Source organism: Chlorocebus sabaeus, chromosome 22, assembly GCF_047675955.1.
Source record: "Chlorocebus sabaeus isolate Y175 chromosome 22, mChlSab1.0.hap1, whole genome shotgun sequence".
NCBI lineage: Eukaryota > Metazoa > Chordata > Mammalia > Primates > Cercopithecidae > Chlorocebus > Chlorocebus sabaeus.
The window spans coordinates 21,238,675-21,255,076 of NC_132925.1; the positions used below are offsets into that span (position 1 = coordinate 21,238,675).

Here is a 16,402-nt window from a genome sequence, read left to right on the forward strand (position 1 = left end):
TTAATCAAAACGTCTGCTATTTAATGCAGAAGGTAGTCAATCTGCCTAACAATGGTGCTTCTAACTATGACCATACAGTTTTGTGTTAAGTACACATCTGAGGCTTAAGAGGTTTCAAGATAATTAAACATAATCTGTTGCTTCATCAGTTTGTCTTTTTCCCCACATCAGTTTTGGCCAGTATTAATGGTAACAGCTATTTTTCAATCAGCTTACTGCCTAGGCTACAGTTATAAAACACTTAATTTTGTTACTTTTTTCTCAAAGAAAGTAGGCTTATTTACTTTAGATTCTGGCTTGTAAGAAAACTCGTGGAAGAATTATAAGAGATCCTATATTACCTAACCAAATTAATAGAATCTACAAGAAATTAGATTAAGTAAAAATGGGGGATTTCAAGCATTGCCTGGAAATCAATGGCATGAATTCTTAGTCATGTTAGCAAACCTAGTGTATTTTTTAAAATGTTATAATACTATTAATTAGCTACATTTTGTCATTCCACAACGTATATATATTTCAAAATATCATGCTGTAGCCATGTGTGGTGGCTCACACCTGTAATCCCAATACTTTAGGAGTCTGAGGTGTGAGGACTGCTTGAGGCCAGGAGTTCCAGACCCACCTGGGCAATGTAGTGAGATCCTATCTTCACAAAAAAAAAATTTTAAAATAAGCCAAGTAAAGTGGTGCAACCCTGTAGTCCTGACTAATCAGGAGGGTAAGGCAGGAGGATTATTTGAGCCCAGGAGTTCGAGGTTGCAGTGAGCTATAATTGAGCCACTGCACTATACCAAGACAACGTCTCTTAAAAAAAAAAAAAAAAGTATGTTGTACATAGTAAATACATGCTATTTTATCTGTCAATTTTTTTAAGTTAAAACAAGCAAAAAATGTCAATGGAAATAATAGTAATAATACAGGGAATAAACATAAAATTTAGGGTAGTGGTTACTTCTGGATTAAAGCAAGTGAAATGGGAGTGGTCACAGAGGAGATTATTATTATTATATCGGAAAAGTTTTAATTTCTTAATCCAGGTGAAACAGGTATTGATGTTGGTCATATTAGTTATACTTTTTGTATGTTTGAAATATTTCATAAAATCGATAAGTAGTAATTTTTAAGTGCCATAATAAAACTTGATATAACAATACAACTTCAGAATTATATTTTGTCTATACATGAGTCTATCATTAAAAATTTCAGATTTTTTATTCGTCCTGCTAAAGTAGGTTTAATGATAATAAATAACTATACTACCATTAACTTCATTTTCTTGCCTGTAACCATTATATTATTGTCATCATTATTAAAAACACCATCTACGTTATGGATGTCACCTATTGTTTTGTTGTCATTTTGGGACTGCTGAGCCTGGGACTGCTGGGATACAGTTTGTGGAAAATCTTCATACACAGCTTCTTCTAACCAGGGAAAACAAATGACTGCGAGATACCAGTGAGACCTGTTGAAAAAGAACTACAATCTTAATACCATGCAAAGTCTAAACAACATATAATATATTCTAGAGATACATCTGAGCAAGTGAGAATATTTCCTATTAATTTTGAAGACATCCACTGTGATATCTCATTATAACACAGAGCATACATACCAACACTAATTAAATATCCAGAGTTACCAAGGCATAAGTAACACTATTTAGGGTAACAGATGAGTAATTCAAATTTAATTTACTTTCATACAATCAGTGTTTCCTATTAAGGACCTGCCTTAATAAATAGACTCATAGCATTATTTTTTTCGTATTGGTGCTTGAAGAGTTTGTTTTCTTTTTCTTTTTTTTTTTTGAGACAGAATCTCGCTCTGTCGCCCAGGCTGGAGCGCAGTGGCCGGATCTCAGCTCTGCCTCACGGGTTTATGCCATTCTCCTGCCTCAGCCTCCCGAGTAGCTGGGACTACAGGCGTCCGCCACCTCGCCCGGCTAGTTTTTTGTATTTTTCAGTAGAGACGGGGTTTCACCGTGTTAGCTAGGATGGTCTCGATCTCCTGACCTCGTGATCCACCCGTCTCGGCCTCCCAAAGTGCTGGGATTACAGGCTTGAGCCACCGCGCCCGGCCGAAGAGTTTGTTTTCTGAAGTATTTGAAGAGTCAATCAAAAATATTTCTTTTATTTAGAAAATTTTTTCTTTAATCCAAACAAAAAAACATTCAATGTCTCAGTCATTATAGTCTTATGGTCATTTGTCACTTTATTTTTTTTTTCACTACTTTTACAACATAACCATTGTCAAACCAAAATCCAAGATAAGGAATTCATTGCCTTAGCTACTTTTATAAAAAAAAAAAATAACAGTAATACCTGAGATGTATTTGCCCATAATTTTTACTGATTATGAATCTAAAAACACCATAACATTTTTTTTCTGAATTCTTTCCAATATGTTCTTAAATAATCTGAAATACTTACGACTCATTTACAGGTACAAAGATGTAATCTTTATTAAAAATGTTTATGTGACGAGTCCATGTTCTTACTCTTTTATGTCTTCTCTGTGCCATTCTGAGAATATGAAAGATATATAAAAATTTTTTCATTTAAGTCAGGGACTTCAAGAGCCATTTTTATATACTGAAATATCTTAAATTTAGTTTATTTAGTCATCTTCTTTAAGATATATAATATTTAACACATTATAAATGTATCCCCTTATAGTAACCCCTGGTTATTCTTAAATTTAATTAAACTATAAACAATAATGAAATGGACAGAATAAAGGCAGCAATTTATTAAATGCTTTTTAGATTCCAAAACCTGCCGTGCAACTTAGTATAAACACCGTTAAATCTATTTATTTTGCTTAGCTCCATCTGGGCATGATATAAAACACTGTCATTAAACCTTAACAGAATTCTCCAACTGTTATATCTGTCATTAGGGAGGTTTTAAAACTCAGTGGGCTGAGTGTGGTGGCTCATGTCTGTGATTTCAGCTACTTGGGATGCTAAGGTGGGAGGATCACTTGAGATCAGGAGTTCAAAGCTAGACTGGGCAACATAGTGAGACTCCTGTCACTAAAAATATAAAGAAAATTAGCCAGGGTGGTGACATACACCAACAGTCAGTCCCAGCTACTCAGGAGGATTGCTTAATCTCAGGAGTTTGAGGCTGTGATCACACCACCGCACTCTGGCCTGGGTAACGAGGCAAGACCCTATCTCTAAAAAATAAATTAATCAGTTAATTTAATTTAATTAAAAATCTTAATGGAGGAGGAAAAATGAGGCTTTTATTCTCAGATTCTTTAAAATAAAATTCATCTCCCCTCCTTTCATACACAAGGAAACTACAGGACGACGTTAAAAGTACCTACTACTCATCCATCTTCCCTTTTATTTCTTCAACAAATATGTATTAGGTTCCTAAAAACAAATAATGAAAGTCACCTACACTGCCCTAGAAGGATTCATAATCTAATACGGGCAGAAAAAACTATAACAAATAACTAAAATGTGTCATAAGAGGTACAAAGGAATTACAGTAAAGCAGTAAGTCCCCAACCTTTTTGGCACCAGGGACCAGTTTTGTGGAAGACAATTTTTCCAGGGACAAGGGGATGGTTTCAATATGAAACTATCCCACCTCAGATCATCAGGAATTAGTTAGATTCTCATAAGAAGCACGCAACCTAGATCCCTCACACGCACTGTTCACAACAGGGTTCGTGCTCCTGTGAGAATCTAATGCTGGGACTGATCGGATAGGAGGCAGAGCTCAGGCGGTAATGCTCGCTCACCTCCTGCTGAGTGGCCTGGTTCCTAACAGGCCATGGACTGGTACCAGTCTGAAGCCCAGGGGTTGGGGACCCCGTTATTAAAGCATCTGATACAGCCACCTTGAACAGGGTTGGCTTGCACACACACAAACACTAGTTTATTTTCTTTACCTAATCAGGGGAGTTAAAAAAGAAGGATACAAAACCAAGTTTGACTGTCAAAAGAAAGGTTTTAGGAAGGAAGAAAATGACATTTAACAGGGGGATAAAGGTGGTATGTGACTTCTGGCTCAGTCTCTTATTGCAGGGAAAAAAAAGGCAAACCATTACGTTCTTACATAATTTTTATCAAGTCATACAGGAAACTGAAACCATTGCCCCATCTTGTTCATCTGAATAATATCTAAACAAAACCATATGGGTAAACATTGGGAGTAACATAGGATCCAGAATGAGCTAAAAGATTTGACAGCAATTAGACACTACGTGGAAGATTAACCACACAAAAAAAATCAAAGTCACATGTTTATTGAATTTTCTCATTTCAGAAGGACCCAGCCATTATAATGACTATAAACAATTACTTTCAACTAGTGCGTAGTCTGTTAATTTGTTTTCTATTTGAAAATCTTAAGGATAGACATCTGGTTTTATATTGGTATTTGGTCGATTTCCTGATTATGCTAACCTTATTTGATAGAGAATGTATTAGACATAGAATGAGGCGAGGAGGATAGGGCAGAATATGGGGGTCAAACATAATCTCCTATTCTCAGTTCCTAACTGTGTAGAAAACCTTCAACTAAATGTCTTAACAATTCTCTAAGTAATCAATAACAGGCACTGTTATCATCTCGTATTTTGAGTTCCTAGTATGTTCCAAGCACTAAACAAGGCACTGGGGATAGAGTGGAAAATAAGACAGATAAAGTCCCTAAATTCATGTAGCTTCAAAGGAGAAACAGAAAATGAAGAAGCAAACAAACGAATAAAATGATTAGAGATCATGCTGTGAAACAAATTTTTTAAATGCCAGGATAAGTTGTTTCAGGCAGCAAATAGGAAAGAGGTCAGCACATTTGAAAGTGGAAAGGAGGTAGGTTGAACTTCAGTATGGTAAACGAGAGGAAACAATGTTATGAGATGAGTTTAAGGAGATGGAAAGAAGCCAGATCTTGCGGGATCTCATAAAGGAAGCTGTAGCTTCTTAAGACTAGTAGTTTGAGCCTTTTGGTGTGGATTTATTGGCCATTAAAATTCATATCTCTTGCTGCTCTGATGACTTTTAAAAACTGATTTGTAGAGATTCTTCGTGTAAACACTAATGCTCAGTCTGATGTATCAAATTGTGTGAATACTTAACAGACCAAGCATTAATATTCACACATTCGTGTGCATGGTGTGTGCGTGTGCGTGTGCGTATGTTAGTATCTTATGCATCTTACCCTAGAGGATGCCACTCACGTAACTTTATTTTTATTATGTATATAATAATCAGGTACATAATATCTGTTTTTTGAAAAAACTCTGTAATATAGCAGAATCTATCTACTTTCATTTCCTTAGTAGGAAGGTGAGTATACAAAACTCACAATCTCTACATTGAATAATCTTAAAATAAAACATGAGATTAAGTGCATAGTACCAATCATTAAATTCTGCATACATAAAACAGAACAGGAGAGCATCAGAAATGTTACGTAATTTATTTAATAAATCTCCCCCTTCCATATATCCCTCTCCACTAGCCCTGATTATCAGAAATATTTTCAAATTGCAGTTTTCTCCTTAATTGATCCTGGCAGGTCTTGTCCATCAGGACAAATCTAGACCTACAAAGACTCTCAAAATGGAGCTGATCATACATCCCAGTCTGTCTAGGAAAGCCCTGGTATACGCACTCGTTGTCTGGTGTACCCACTGACAGAGCCTCCTATTTTTCTCACAAGCATCCCAATTTAGACCATTAATTATACAGTCACAACACTATGAACAACAGAAAGAGTTGAACTTTGAAACTGGAAAGCTATATCCAACTTTGAAAAACTTATATAACTTCTTTAAGCTTCAATTTATAAAAACAATGACAATAATACTGTAGAATCAAATAACTTTATGTTCACTGTCTTAGTTCCTAGCAGGCACTCAATAAATATTAATTAATCTTTCTATTCCTACCCTCTTTCTCCAACAATATATCAAATTCAAGCAGTTTATCCATTAATCCTCTTCTAACTTGTTTATTATCCCTATTATTTTAACGAGGTGAATCAAACTCTCATAGCCATTTTTTTAAAGCAATCTAGTACAATAAAAACTTTGGACTAGAAGTTAAAAGGTAAAGATTTAAGTACCAACCAGTTCTGCCATTCACTAGCTGTTCATCTTAAGTAAAATTTATTAATCTTCATTAGACTGTTTCCTCATCTGAAAAATTGGGATACAGTTTATATGCCCTATCAAAAGGTACCATCATGATAGGAAAAACTGAAATAATGTCAATAAATGGAATTGTAAATTGTAAAACAGTAGAGAAATGTTTACGCTAACTTTTAAAATAACAATAACTCAGTTTTATCATGAGTCTACTCAGATTATCATACAAATTGTTAAGTATGGGGAAAGGGGAGAAATGCCTTATGTTGCAACAACTATCCAAGTTTCTACTGTCTAAGAAATACCTCCTTTTTGCCTATCCCTAGCCACTGCTCCACAGTTTTAGTATTAAGCAAAAAAATACTTGGGCAAAAATCAGCTAAATTATGCTAACAAATATGGTATTTCATATAATGTAGCATAGGTTTAATTAAATAGTCTGTCATTGGGAGTCCCACCAGGAAAACAAAAACAACCCCATATAACCCATAGAATGTAATGCAGGAAATTGGCTACAGCATTGACAAAAAAAGAAATACAAAAAAACATAAAGCCAAAAACGGGGACAGTGAGACAGCCAAAGATTAGCAGAGGAGGAAACTGCTATACCTGTAGGGTAGAGGGCAAAGAGAAGAAGCAGTACCTCCAGATGGAAGCTGGAGTTATAGCAGGACTGTCCTGTGAGAGGTGGACTCACAGAGAAATACAGCCACTGTCAGAATCATTTCCCAGTGCAAAGGGAGTAGGGAAGAAATAACCTAGCTGCTTTCTTCCTTGCCCTCCAACTTCCAGGATTTCCCCCGGGGACAAGCAATTGGAAATGCAGACTGCAAGTGTCAGCCTCCCTGTCATGGGCAGCAAAACAGTAGAAGAATGAGAAATGGCTCTCATGGCAAACAGACCCAGGACCTGCACAAATGGTGGTACTGCCTACTCTAGGAAATACTATGAAGAAGCCACTTTACTAGGTACATAAAAATAGTATATTTTCTCTTAAAACTTAAGTACATTAGAGGATTAACTTACGAAAGATTTGGATTATCTTCTGTTAAATTATTTTCCTTTCTTGTCAAGCATTTATAGAAAAAGCTACTAAAAATGTGACTTCGTTCAACAAGTTCATCTGATGCCTTCTCCAATATAAGATACCTGTAAAGCAGTAACCCCACAAAAGTAAATTATTTTTAGATTTTACTTGGTCTTCCCCCAATTGTCTTATGTGTTCTGGAAATTTTTGTTTTTTATCTATTTTGGTTCAAAGCAATCTTGCAGTTTCCTCTAATTTCAGCTTTCCGTTTGGTTAGTTACCTAGCTTTCCATCATGTAAAGCAGAAATCACCCACTTATTCATTCATTTACTTAACAAATATTTACCAAATTCCTAACATGTGGCCCTGCACGGTAGCTCACGCCTGTAATCCCAGCACTTCGGGAGGCCGAGGCGTGCAGACCACGAGGTCAAGAGATCGAGACCATTCTGACCAACATGGTGAAACCCCGTCTCTACTAAAAATACAAAAATTAGCTGGGTGTGGTGGTGTGTGCCTGTGGCCCCAGCTACTCAGAGGGCTGAGGCAGCAGAATCACTTGAACCCGGGAGGCAGAGGTTGCAGTGAGCTGATATCACATCATTGCACTCCAGCCTGGGTGACAAAGCGAGACTCTGTCTCAAAAATAAAAAAAAATTTAAAAACTTTAAAAATTCCTAACATGTGCCAAACTCCATGTTTACACTAGACACAAAACAGGAGGGGAAAAATAAAGTACCTGCCCCTATAGAGCCTATAATCCAGAGGAGTGAGGGTAGAAAATATTAATCAAATAATCATATACTCAACTATAAAAGTGAAATTATGACACTGCTAAATAAATCTAGGAAAATGTTAATAACTGTGTGATATGATTCATCTCTAAATTCTTAGTCCATTTCTGTACTAAAACAATCCTTCCATATAAGCTTATAATTCAATCGCTTGGTAGTTAACCCCTTCATATTTAGAAAACTCTGCTATTCTTTATAGTTTATGCAGGATTGAAAATGTGTGATTGTTTTTTAAAAATAGAGTAACTAGAGTTTGCAGATCAGAATACTGGAAAGGAAAGAGCTATACAGAGAACTCCAGACAGCTGCAGAGAGTCCTCTTCAAGTATTTAGGAGAGTATTAATCCCTGAATGTACATGAGGAAAGTACCCAGGGATAGGGAAAGAACTACCCAAAAAGATTAGAGAGAATGATACCAAGTATTCACAGAGACCAAGAATGGTACCTGTTCCTATCAGTCGAACTGGACACTTCGTAATTCCTGAGACATTGGGTAGAATACTCAAAAAGGTCTTTCCTCAGTAGTAAGATTAAGTTATTGGCCTCATCTAACAAATCTTAAAGGCATTAAACATTTTCCAAATAGTTTTACTGTGTTCCAAAACAAAATTCAAGCATATTTATAAATACAAAAATATCCAGCACCCAATCAAAAAATTACCAGATATGCAAAAGCACAAAGGAATGACTCATAATGAAGAGAAAAATCAGTCAATTGAACCCAGAACTGACAGAGATGTTAGAATTGGCAGAAAAGAATATTAAAACAATTATAGATGTATTCCATACGTTCAAAAAGAAACATGGAAGATATAAAAGAGACCCACATTTAATTCCTAAAGATGAAATCTACAATGTCTGTTAATATAATGTGAGATTTTGACCTTAGTCACTGGAATAAAGATTACTAGTATTATTAGTAAAACAATAGAGCTTAGATAAGATTATAGTAAATTTGGTTTGGGAGAGATGTGTAAAATAATTAGGAGCTATCTCCATCAACTGTTGGGAATCTAGGTCTAGAGCTACAGTAAGAAATGACAGCTAGAAGCAAATTTCCTTTGCATAAAATTTTAAATGTTTTCATACCAATTCCTGCAGCTCTGGCTATACAAAAAGTTGGGGGGGAGGGGGGTGGGTAGAAATTAAGTGATATGGATTCTTAAAATGATAGCTAACTCTTAGAGTGCTTAAGGGAGGCCAAGGAGGGCAGATCACCTGAGGTCAGGAATTCAAGAGCAGCCCGGCCAACATGAAACCCCATCTCTACTAAAAGTACAAACATTAGCCAGGCATGGTGGGGGGCACCTGTAATCCCAGCTACTCAGGAGGCTGAGGCAGGGAAAACAGCTTGAACCCAGGAGGTGGAGGTTGCAGTGTGCCAAAACTGTGCCACTGCACTCCAGCCTGGGTGACAAGAGCGAGACTCCGTCACAAAAAAAAAAAAAAAAAAAGATACAACAGATATCTAAATAGAGCTGCTTTTTTTTTAGTTCCCAAAATGATTTGTAATTTGTAAATAACTTCTTTCACCACCATAATACAATAGTTAAAGAAATGTATATCAAAAACTAACAAAAGCTAAAGAAAAAAAAACAAAAAAGTAGCAACTCTTCTTAACTATATAGCATCCACAGTAAGTAAAGCAATGAAACTGAATTAGTCAATTCTAGAAAACCTTGGTAAGAAAAAATTTTCCAAATCTGAAATCTTGGCAGGTTACTTTTAACAGGATTTAAAATAATTCAGAGATAAAGACATTTATTTTAAGTTTCTCAGTGAAATCTGTAAAACATAGGATCATTTATCATTGTACTTACTTAAGGTAAAAATCAATGATTACATCATTAAGAAACTCTCCTTCTTCTAAACACTCCAGATCTTCATTAGTTACTCCTAATCCCCCCTTAGTAGGTGGTGGAGGATATACAATCAACCTTAAAAGTAAAAATAAAGTTAAAATATATTGATATTGAATATCCTATTATCTAAGAGATTTCTTATATGAAACAATAACTGGGCAGTGGTATTCTGTAACTCAAATCCGTAGGGTAAAAAACATTTGACCGGGCATAAACAATGATATTTTCCTTCCTTTATCCTCACAAGCTACTAATGGTACTCCCATTGAGTATTATCTTTTCTTTTCCAATACTTTCCATGTGGGCTAGTCTCAATAGGCTACTATCTCAATTAGTCTCTAATCAATAGGTTTTATCTCACAATCAGTTGTATCATTGAAGATGTTTCTCTTCTTCATAATTTTTAACTTTAAATAAACTGATACAATAAAATACAGCTTTTCCTTTCTCCATTTTCTAAGTTTGAATCCTCAAGACTAGTTCCCTTCCTTTCAGAAAAGCTAGCAGTCAAAAATTGTGCTCTGCTCCTGGTGGCTAAGCTATACCAGCAGCAGGGCAAAAAAGAAGTAACATGGGAGCTGAGGAGGCAAGTCTCCCCATAACAAAGTGCCTGCCACGTACAACTTAAGAGACCACAAAGGAAACAAATAATTTAATCACAACCAGAAAGTAGTAGAGAAGAGATGACAACTAATTAGTCATCCTTCTGCTGGCATTCTCTCTTAAAGCTTAGAAATAAGACCAGTTGTGAATTCCTGGCTATAATCTTGGAATAGGTAGAGCAATACTCATTGAAAAATGTAGTCAGTAATGAAGGTATAATATGTACTTCTTGCACCAGAAAGGTTCAGAATGGTAAGAGTTATCCACATTGATTTAATCTTAGTACCATGGCACCTAAATCAAAAAAGAAAATGTAAATTTAAAGTGCTAATATGATAGTTTCTATTTTACTGGCTATTTTCCTATCCTAGTCTTTCTTTCAAGTATCTTTCTTCAAAACAAAGAAACAGAATCACATGGAGGTATAGAAATCACCATTAAATGCACAGACTCCATATTCTGTCTTAGCACCATGAGAAGACATGGATGAAATATGAACAAAGAAGCAATTTCCGAAAGAGAACTTGTAACAAACTCCAAATATCTTAAATTGAAGCATATTTTAGTAAGCAATTTCATTTTCCCTATCATATATTCAGATAAGGAATGTAGAATTTTTTAAATCATACATTGCTATTCAAATATTTTTAATAAACACTTTAATCTTACCAAATATGACGCTTTGACTGCCATTTATGTCTTACTGACATAAAAGTAAGTAAAATAGCACCTACTGTTTTCTTAATACATTTTTTAACTTCCTCATAATTTCTTTAAAAAAAAACCCTATTTCCATTACTAACTATCAGCATGAAAGTAAAACTTAAAACATTTCAAAAGTTAAACTACTGAAAAGCAGCAACATGAATAAAAACTAATAATATGCCCATCTATTACAAACATGCTATGACAGCACATACTTCTGAACAGGTCCAGTGTGCCTGACTTCTTGCCATTCTTCATCTGGATTAGATGTAATAGAAAGGGAGTAGCAACCACTACTTTGCTTCTGCAGGAAGGTGTAAGTAGGCTTGGCTGCATCTGTGTTTGAGGGCTGGCAGAAAGTGGCAAGGAAAATGGTCTCAAACATCGTAACTTTCAAAAGAACAAAGTCAAAACAAAGACTTCTCTTACAAGTCTATTGTAAAAGAAAATGTGACTTTAAAAATCCCTATAAGTCATATCTATACTTTTAGATTTTCTATAGATATAACCAAACTAAAATAATACTTGTGATGAAAAGATATTGTATAAACAATGGTCAAAGATTAATTTGAAGTACTGTTTACAGATATGGACTACAGAATTAAAGAATATAACAATTTTGCAGTTCAAAATGATCAAAAAATGTAACAAATAGGAGGAAATAAAATTTAAAAGAAGCTACATTTATAATAATGTAATTCCATTAAATGGAAAATATATAAATATATACAATATAATTAGGATGCAAAACGTTGACATTATACATAAAGATAGAGATGAAGTCTTATACTTTAACACTAATGTGGCTTTCTATAGGCCTTCTGAATAAAAGATTAGCCTCTGGCCAAACCCGCGTATGTGCATGCATGTGCACAGGCGTGTAGATGAGTATGACATAGCTTCTTAATAAATTCTTTTCTTTCCAGAACTACTTGGCAGAGATATACAAGCTACATGTATATTACCAACCTCCTATAAAAATAAACATAGCATTTTAAAACTTACTATTGTTTTCAAGATAATTTTAGACTTACACAAGAGTTGAAAGAAATCAACTCTTGCCCAAATTCCCCTAATCTTATCATATACAACCATAATACAATGACCAAAACTAAAAAATTAACACTGGCATAATAGTATTAACTAAACTACAGATTTCATTTTGAATTCACTTTTCCATTAATATCCTTTTTCTGTTACAGGATCCTACAATTCCTTAGTCTTTTCTTGTTTTTCCTGACCTTGATACTTTTTTTTTTAGACAGAGTCTCGCTCTGTCACCAGGCTGGAGTGCAGTGGCACAATCTCGCTCACTGCAACCTCCACCTCCTGGGTTCAAGCGATTCTCCTGCCTCAGCCCTCCCAGTAGCTGGGGTTATAGGTGCACGCCACCACACCCAGCTAATTTTTGTATTTTCAGCAAAGACAGGGTTTCACCATGTTGGCCAGGATGGTCTTGATCTCTTGATCTTGTGATCCACCCGCCTCGGCCTCCCAAAGTGCTGGGATTACAGGTGTAAGCCACCGCTCCCGGCCAACCTTGATACTTCTAAAGAGTACTGGTCAATTATTTTGTAACCGGATTTGTCTCATTTTTCTCATAATTATATTGAGATTACATATTATTGGAAAGAATACCGCAGAAGTGATGTGGGACTTCTCAGTGCATGATATGAAGGGGTGTGTTACGTCAATATGTCTTATTATGGGTGATGTCCATTTTGATAACTTGGTTAAAGTGACGTGTACAAGGTTTCTCCACTGCAAAGTTACTACTTTTCTTTTCATAATTAATACATATTTTATGCTAGAGACTTTGAGATTATGCATATATTTTGTTTCTACTTAAATTTTTACTCATTAAATTTAGCATCTGTGAGTGGACTTTGACTGCAATAATCACACACACAGTGTTCTACTGGCGGTTTTATATTTCCCTTATTCCTTTTCATTTATTAACTGGATTTTTCTAAGATATACTTGTCCCATATCCACCATGTATTATTTATTCATTCATTTACTAACTCAGCTATTTATATAAATATAGATGCATATTTATTTTTTATTTGGTTATAATCCCATGCTGTCATTATTGATTTTGTTTAACACATTGTTCCAGCATTGGCAACGGGAGTTCTTTTGGGTTGGTTCCTGTGCCCTTTTCACAAAATTTAGCATTTGAAAGCAGCCTAATATCAATGCATAAATATCAATGAATAAACCCTTCTGAACCTCCCCCTTCTCTGCCGATTATATTGATATGCTAACCTGAGATACTGATTTCAGCTTCATTTCTTCAGCAACAGCAACACCAGCAGGGAAAGAGTAAGTTGAAGCACAGTAATAATGAATAAAAGAACTTTCTTTTGAAGAGAGGTTCTGAAACAAAGGAAATGCCTGAACCCAAGACAATGGATAAGAAAGTTCTAATTCTCCACTGATTATACTTATTTCCGTCATAATATCTTTCAGCTTCAATTCTTCTCTTTGTGAAACAGGATTATGTAGTTCAAGGAAAATGAATTCACTAGATTTTGCTACAAAAGGAAAAAATAATTTGTATTAGTAGTATTATTTTTCAAGAAGATTATAATAAAAGTAATTTAATTATTAATAATAGTAAGGTTAGAATATAACCCCAAGTATTTTGTATTTTGGGTAATAACCAAGGCAAATTAATATCCCAAAAGCAGGCCATTAGTAATCCAGAACCAAAACTCACAATTGGTGGACTCTTGTTCTACTGCACTAAAATGTCACAATAGTACTGATTGCTATATCTACAGTGCCTGACATTTAGTAATAGTAAACATTTGTTAATGTATGAATGAATGAATAATTATTATTTTTCTCTAGCCTCCTTTATGAATCAATTCTATCAACTAGAAAAGTATTCCAATTAAACACCTCCTACATTTTCTCCTCAGTCATTTCAATGGTGATCTCAAAAGACATTCTCTACCCAGATAATGCTTATAAATGGCTGTTTCTATTTTCCCTACCTTCTCTGCTATTTAATCATGAATTTTCCTACTAGAAGTAATTAGGACAGGAAAATAACAAATTTGAAAGTTATAAAATTTAGTTCATTACTTAACATCTTTACTGTGCAGGAGAGTAGGAAAAAGTAGAGGGATCAAACAGGTAAGAAAGAACCTTACTAAATTTGATTGATGTAGTTCTAAACCCAACTCCTTTAGGAGTTCGAGACTAAACAAAGTTGAAAAATATCTCAAGATGTATATATATTATGTAGATAAGTGTTATAGGTGCATATGGGAAAGTATTCAACTGAATCTTAAAGGAATAATACATACATAAGTAAAGTGAATTTCACTTTTTAGAAACTAAAGAAAAGACTGAAGGCAAAGACTTTCATATTTTATTTAACTTTGCTGCTAATTCTGTCAGAGTTCATTATGATCAAGGGCAAGAAACTCATAAGAAAGGTAGTTGGCCAGGCACGGTGGCTCACACTTATAATATTAAAACTCTGAGAGGCCAAAGCAGGAGGAGAGCTTGAAGCCAGGAGTTTGAGACCAGCCTGAGGAACATATCAAGAGCCCATCCTTGGAAAAAAAGAAAGAAAAAAAAAAGGAGAAGAAAGAAAGAATTTGGGCTTATTTCTGGGTTCTCTATTCTGTTTCATTGGTCTATTTGCCTATTTTTATACCAGTAACACACTGTTTTGGTGACCATGGCCTTATAGCATAGTTTGAAATCAGGTAATCTGATGCCTCCAGATTTGTTCTTTTTGCTTTGTCTTGCTTTGGTTATGTAAGCTATTTCTTGGTTCTATATGAATTTGAGGATTGTTTTTTCTAGTTCTGTGAAGTATGATGGTGGTATTTTGATGGGAATTGCACTGAATTTGTAGATCGCTTTTGGCAGTATGGTCATTTTCACAATATTGATTCTACCCATCCATGAGCATGGGATGTGTTTCCATTTGTTTGTGTTGTCTATGATTTCTTTCAGCAGTATTTTGTAGTTTTCCTTGTAGAGGTAAGCTATATTCCTCCTTGACTAGCTATGTTCCTAAGTATTTTATTTTTATTTTTTTGCAGCTGTTGTAAAAGGGGTTGAGTTCTTGATTTGATTCTCAACTTGGTGGCTGTTGGTGTATAGCAGAGCTACTGATTTGTGCACATTAATTCTGTATCCTGAAACAGTGACAGTTTGACTTCCCCTTTACAGATTTGAATGCTCTAACAAAGCAAACAAAAACAAAGTGGGGAAAGGACACCTTATTTGACAAATGGTGCTGGGTAACTGGCAAGTCACACTTAGGAGAATGAAACTAGAGCCTCATCTCTCACCTTATACAAAAATCAACTCAAAATGGATCAAAGACTTAAATCTAAGGCATGGAACTATAAAAATTCTAGAAGATAACATTGGAAAAACCCTTCTAGACATTGGCTTAGGCAAAGATTTTATGACCAAGAACCCAAAAGCAAATGCATAAGTAGGTGGGACTTAACTAAAGAGCTTTTGCATGGCAAAAAGAACACTCAGCAGAGTAAACAGACAACCCACAGAGTGGGAAAAAATGTTCACAATCTATACAACCAACAAACGACTAATATTCAGAATCTACAAGGAACTCAAACAAATTAGCAAGAAAAAAACAAACCCATCAAAAAGTGGGCTAAGGACATGAATAGACAATTCTCAAAAGAAGACACACAAATGGCCAATAAACATGAAAAAATGCTCAACATCACTAATGATCAGAGAAATGCAAATCAAAACCACACTGCGATACCACCTTACTCCCACAAGAATGGTCATTATCAAAGAATGAAAAAAATAATAGAAGTTGGTGTGGATACAGTGAAAAGGGAACACTTCTACACTGCTGGTGGGAATGTAAACTAGTACACCCACTATGGAAGAGTGTGGAGATTCCTTAAAGAACTAAAGTAGAACTACTATTTGATCCAGCAATCCCACTACTGGGTTTCTAACCAGAGGAAAGGAAGTCAATACACAAAAAAAGATACTTGCACACACATTTATAGCAGCACAATTTACAAGTGCAAAAATGTGGAACCAGCCCAAATGCCCATCAATCAATGAGTGGATAAAGAAACTGTGGTACTTATATATGATGGGATACTACTCGGCCATAAAAAGGAATGAATTAATGGCATTCACTGCAACCTGGATAGGACTGGAGACTATTATTCTAAGTGAAATAACTCAGGAATGGAAAACCAATCAGCCCATGTTCTCACTCATAAGTGGGAGCTAAGCTATGAGGATGCAAAGGCATAAAAATGATACAAT

The 16,402-nt window shown here is 35.1% G+C and overlaps 1 protein-coding gene across 7 annotated transcripts in view; it reads right to left on the reverse strand.

Moving 5' to 3' along the window:
• The window catches only part of SENP7 (SUMO specific peptidase 7), a 192,239-nt gene that overhangs the window by 7,403 nt on the left and 168,434 nt on the right, over positions 1-16,402 (reverse strand). For 6 of the 7 annotated variants that reach the window (XM_007985973.3, XM_007985977.3, XM_007985976.3 and 3 more), the window contains 6 exons: positions 13,379-13,647; positions 11,326-11,459; positions 9,761-9,877; positions 7,144-7,266; positions 2,436-2,528; positions 1,344-1,468 (listed from right to left, as the gene is read on the reverse strand). In XM_007985973.3, coding sequence (XP_007984164.3) covers positions 1,344-1,468; positions 2,436-2,528; positions 7,144-7,266; positions 9,761-9,877; positions 11,326-11,459; positions 13,379-13,647 — 861 coding nt within the window. The remainder of the gene's footprint in view (positions 1-1,343; positions 1,469-2,435; positions 2,529-7,143; positions 7,267-9,760; positions 9,878-11,325; positions 11,460-13,378; positions 13,648-16,402) is intronic. The other variant, XM_007985975.3, reaches the window with a different exon arrangement.